At 44.8% G+C, this 6,000-nt stretch overlaps 1 protein-coding gene across 1 annotated transcript in view; it reads right to left on the bottom strand.

Moving 5' to 3' along the window:
* Positions 1-2,577: 2,577 nt before the first annotated feature.
* Positions 2,578-6,000, bottom strand: part of LOC306973710 (GTPase IMAP family member 8-like) — a gene marked incomplete at its 3' end in the record, with an annotated part of 60,774 nt that continues 57,351 nt past the window's right edge. The window contains exon 3 of the mRNA XM_079570712.1: positions 2,578-2,673. Coding sequence (XP_079426838.1) covers positions 2,578-2,673 — 96 coding nt within the window. The remainder of the gene's footprint in view (positions 2,674-6,000) is intronic.

The raw sequence follows: 6,000 nt of genomic DNA, 5'->3' as shown, positions 1-6,000 counted from the left end.
ATCAGCACATTTCAACACTCGCAGAGTCACTTTTCAAGGTCACTGTTGCAGAAATGCTACAAAACGAACCCGACAGTTCATGAAAGTGATACTTTGTCATACTGTGCCACTATGTGTCAATACTGCAGTTTTCTCTTTCTGCATGGTTGAGCTGGATATCCGATCAGGGACATTCACTTTGTAAAATGAATGACAATGAAGCTGTTAAAGGACAGTCACACACTTTGAGTCGGTCACTGAAAAGCTCACACATGCTGACTCTGATCACGCCTGAAACAAACATCACAGTAGAAACATACGTGCTCCTGTGCTGACAGAAGACTTGGAACAGTCTGTATCCCCAACAACAATCACAAATATAACCTATGATGTGTTTGAATCATGAAAGCACTTACTGGGCGCAGGCGTCTCTCTGCGGACTCCGCTCAAATTGAAAGTGCCTGCGAGGCGTGTCCTGGTCCGTGTGACGCCTGTGGCAACGAGTTGTTTACTGCAACGCTACAGATTTGATGCAGAGCCTTTCCCTTTTCGCTCACTTCATGTTATTTCACAAACACTCAAACAAGACCCCTCCTGGAACCGCCACCTTAACATGGTGGAGGGGCTTGACCACCCGAATGATCCTCCCACGGCAAACAGGTCCTATAGGTGACGGGTCAGACAAAGAGCGGGTCAGAAGCCCCTTATGAGAGACCAACGGGCCCGGTTAGAACCATGAGGCCGTCCCTCTGCGGACCCACCACCTGCAGGAGGAGCCGGCAACGGAAAAGTGGAAGAAAATGGATGGATGGACTCAAACAAGAATCCACAAAGCAACACTGCAACAAAAAAGATCTAAACTCAAGCTTCTCATTATCTGACATTTGTCACATTTCACAGTCAAAGAAAAAAACAGTTGCTTGAGAAAACTTTCTGGTCGCCTATTGGCCATATCTTTAGCTCTACATCACCGTTGTGTGTTCTGTTTTCTTCATAAAGAAGGTGTAGAGTCATTCACACAGAGCAAAGTGCAATAACACACTGGAAGACTACGGTACAACACTTACTTATACATAACTGCTTCTGATAGTGTTGAACATACAAGACATTTCCTCATTGCAAGAGCAGCTACTTTATGTGGGAGCAGCTTGTCCTTGAACCAGTAACCAGGTTTTATTACTAATGTTGAACAATGAACAATAGGCCCCCCCCCCACACACACACACACACACACACACACACACACACACACACACACTACACAGCTCCAGTGTCAGCAGCGATTACAGATGAACAGATAAGAGGAAACGTTTCACACATAACCTGCTGTACGGGTTTTATTTGATAAACACAGTTCTGCACGTCAGTATCACACTCCAGGATCAGACAGAGCAGTTCTGTTCACTTTGCACAATATAAAAGACCAGTCTTTACATCACACAACACACACTTTTTGTAACCGTAGTTCTTAACCTTCATTTATTCTCCGAGTGCCCCTGTCCCAGAGGGGGCTCCGTTTCTTTAGAAAGTGATGAATTTAACTCAGATTTATTAGTATTCAGTTGTGTATTAAATTCTTGATCCGAAGGTCTCCGCACTGTAAAGTTACACGACAAAAATGTAAAAAATAATCTCTGGACTCAGCACCTCATTGTGTAGACATTGCCAAAGAACAATGGAGGCAAGCCTTAACAGATGACCACCAGGTCCATTTGATAAAAGGCGAGACACTGTGGGTGTAAAAAGGAAATGTAGAGACATCTCTTGGAAACTTTTGTTGTAGACGACAGACATGAATATGAGGGGAAATTCTATGCAGAAAAATGGCCGAAATTGCTGATACACAATTTAAATATTGGACAGAGCAAGGTTTAAAATATTTTTTGTTTTGCTCAGAGGGGATTTTGTTTTTGCTTGACCAGCCAGACCCAATTCTGTCTGAACGAAAGAAACTCTCCTGTTTAGAACACAGAGAGGAGAGTGGTCTGGAGTACCGGCCAGGGATTTTGGATTCTGTTTTTTTAATAAACTACTTATTAGTGAAAAGATCTTTAAGATAATATCTTTTTTTTTTTTATTATTATTCAAAGCTCAATAAATCTGGCAGGAATAAGATATTGAATCATCCCTCATCCCGTTGAAAGTTGTTTTGATGTACATCTATGTGGACTTTGGTGGCCTGGTCACATGGACACCAAACATGTCAGTATTTGTGATACTGAATATCATTTTTTAAAGTTTGGTTTATTTGGTATTTCTTTTTTGAAAATGCATGAGGACTAAGATTAGTTCCTTTTAGAATGCAGACACATGTTTGTATGAAGGGAACAGGCCACCGTTTTTTGTTTTTTTTCCATACTGAGATATGTTCTTACCTGAGCTTAGACGAGTTGATGTGCACCTGTCTGGTCTGTGTGCCCGTGGAAGACCGTGGTTGTGTGTGACTGAGGACACGCACAAAGACCAGACAGTATCAACTCGTCTAAGCTCAGGTAAGAACATATCTCAGTATGGAAAAACCATGATCTGTTCTTTTAACATTCTCTCCATCTCGGACTCTCTCCTTCTCGTACCCTTGTAGTCCATAGCCCGGTTTCCTCACTGCTTGTCCGCCTCTTGGAGCATGTCGTTGGTGTAGCAGCAGCCTCCGTTCTCCCTCACCATGTCGTCGATCTTCTCCAGCAGCTCCTTCACCTGAGAGAGGTGGTTCTTCTGCTGGTTGTTGAACACGTGGTACCTGCCCCCGCAGTCCGAGAGCAGCTCCTGAAACGAGCCGTCGCAGTCTTCGATGTACTCCTCTATGGACATCTTGGCTCTCTGCAGTTTGTCTCCGTGCGTGAACAGGACCACGGTGAACTTCTCCGCCTCTTTCCCGAACCCTTTGCCGATGAGAGCGAGCGTGTCTTTTTCCTCCGGGGTGAATCGGCCGAACTGCAGCACCAGCAGAAAGACGTGAGGCCCGGGAGTGAGGAGACTGATGCAGTTCAGCATTTCCTCGTTGACCTCATCTCCGGACAGCGTGGTGTCGAACAACCCGGGAGTGTCCACCACCGTGACGTGGCGCCCGTCCACCTCGGCCTCCGCTTTCTGGCAAACTTTAGTGACGGACTTTTGACTCTCCTTGGTGAAAAACTCATCTCGTCCCAGGATGGTGTTCCCGGAGGAGCTCTTTCCGCTGCCGGTTTTCCCGACCAGCGCGATCCGGAGGTACTGAAGACTGGGCTCGCTTTGGCTTACGATGGTCACGCAGGAGCCTTTGTTTCTCATCACGGTGCTCGCGATCCTCTCCAGAAGTTTGTCGTGGTTGGCCTCAGACATGTTGTAGCACCTGCCGTCGCAGTCGCAGACCAGCTCCGTGGCGCTCGCGGTCATGCTGCGGTCTTTCATGAGGACCGTCAGGGAGTGTCTGAAAGCGTCCGGTCCAAACAGGTTCAGAACGGAGCTGAGCGTTTCTCGGTCCTTCTCGGTGAACTTCGCAGGCTTCACCAGCAGCAGCAGGACGTTGGGCGCCGGCGAGCACAGGGACACGGCTCTCGTCAGTTCCTCGGTCAGAGCCTCCGCCGAGAGGCTGAACAGGTCCGGGGTCCTCACCACAGTCACTTTGTTTCCCCTCCATTTGCCCGACGCCGCCACGCTGTGTTTGTTTTTCAGATGAACGGACACGTGTCCAGTGATGAAGTGACTGAGCTTCGCCATTTTGTTACTTTTACCCAACAGTAGGACTCTTAAAGTGGAAGCTGTGAAAGAGAAACAATATTTAACGAAAGATAAAATGCTTTGTAAAATATTTATTTTCCTACAAATGCCAGCAAAAATACAAGCAGAAAAAAAGCTATATTTCTTGCAAAGTGAAATGTGTGCAGGTAACACCAGCTCCAGGCAGATTATTGATGAACTTGATAAAGGTTTTTGATAACTAACATTTTTTTAAAGGGTCCTTTAAAATTAAAAGTCTCAGACAAAGGGGACAGAAGATGAGGTGCTGGAGGTTCCGTCATGGGGGGACTTCCAGCACTTCCAATACATTATAAAATGTATTGTTTTATGTATAATGAATGCAAAGTAAATTTACCTGAAATATTTTGGAGCAAAAAAAAGAAAACTTTTAAAGCCACAATTGGCACAGGATCTTATTAAAAAAAAGAAAAAATCCCCCCGATTGGTCCTGAATTTCCCTCTCTGTCCCTGTGCACGGTGGCGCAGCACTTGTGTGTCACAGCTCGAATTGGCCAAACCACCTTTGATCTGCCCGATCCTGTCAGACCTCAGAAGCTATGCAGGAAACACCAGGAAGCCTGGGAGAATGTAGTGAGTGAGTGAGTGAGTGAGTGAGTGGTTGGTGGTGGTCGGAGGGGCCGATGGCGCAGACTAGTTGCCTTGCTTCCGTCAGTCTACCCCAGGGCAGCTGTGGCTACAATAATTGCTTACCACCACCATGTATGGAGTGAATGAATAATGTAAAGTGTCTTTGAGTGTCCAGAAAAGCACTATATAAAACCGATGCATTGTTAGGCCCGAGCGGCCTGCAGGGCTCGGGCCTATTGTAATTATCATTATTATTATTAATAGAAAGTCCCGGGTTTGATTCCCACCAAAGACGGGGTCTTTCTGTGGAGTTTGCATGTTCTCCCCGTGTCTGTGTAGGTTTCCTCCGGGTACTCCGGTTTCTCCTACAACTAAAAACATGTACACTGGGGTCCATTGGGCCCAGGACTCCCCTAAAAACGAGATTCTGAATCTCAGTGGGACTTTCCTCGTTAAATAAAAGTAAAAAAAAAAAAAAAAGAAAGAAAGAAAGGAACATCTCATTGTCCATGCTCAGATCAGCAAAGGCAGAGAGAGAATGTGTACTTGATGTTAGTCTATTTTTTTAGTGTTGCTGATTTCTGGACAGATATTTTTTGTAATGTATGCAGTTCTTCTGTTTGGAGTGTTTGTGGTGCTAGGCTAATGCAAGGCTAGTGCATTTCTATGGTACCAGCTAGCCTGCATTTAAAACAGTCTGACCCGCTCCACAGAGCACCTGAGGCAAATCACTTATAACACCAGACTAACCATATAAACGTGTGTGTCCATAGAATAATTTTTAACAATTTTGCATTTAAAAGAACTTATATTTGAGCAGCATCAGCTTTGTGGTTGTATAAGCTACGCGGCGGCGGAGTGATCTGCTAGAAAATAGTAAAATGCGATCATTCATGTGATGCAAGGTCAGTTATATTCCAAAAATTATTCTGTGGACACAGACATGTATATGGTTAGTCTGGTGTTATAAGTGATTTGCCTCAGGTGCTCAGTGGAGCGGGTCACACTGTTTTTAAAGCAGGCTAGCTGATACCATAGAAATGCACTAGCCTTGCATTAGCCTAGCGCCACGAAACTCTTCAAACATAAGAACTGCATGAATTACAAAAAAAATATCTCCAGAAATCAGCAACACTCTGGATAACTAGGAAATGAGGCCCTATGTCAAAAATCCTGAAATATCCCTTTAAGAGTCATTGATTAATCTGTCAGTCATTAATTTATTTGTGCCAAAATTAGGGCCTTACATGTCATTAAAAAGTATCAAATTGGACTCCAACTCGCATTAATTCTTTCTTGGCAAAAAAAAAATGACTTTTCTCAATTGTTTTTGCAGCATACGTTTGACACTTTAGTCCTGTTGTAAAGTGCTATATAAATAAACTTTGATTGATTGATTAGAACTAGTGTATTGAGTGATAAGAACATCGTTGTTTTTGATGCTCCTATCACAGTCTGCCAGTTGCATGACTCTTACTTGACTTGAGCGAGGCTCTCTTCAGCTCAGCCGTCTGCTCAGACCTTTGCTCCTCCATCAGACCCAGTCTCCTCAACAGCTTTGTGTGTTTGAGAACGTTTAGCTCTGAATCCAAAACCGCCATCCAGAAACACTTGTCCCTGCACAGTCTGAGCATGTCTTTCAGCGGTGAAGCGTTGGTGTAGAGCTCCATGGCGCTCGGAATCATGTCTGCGGCCGGTGAGATCAGCACCAGAGAG

The sequence above is a fragment of the Gobius niger genome, assembly GCF_951799975.1.
Source record: "Gobius niger genome assembly, chromosome: 1".
Classification (NCBI taxonomy): domain Eukaryota; kingdom Metazoa; phylum Chordata; class Actinopteri; order Gobiiformes; family Gobiidae; genus Gobius; species Gobius niger.
This window is presented reverse-complemented; position numbering and strand designations above follow the sequence as displayed.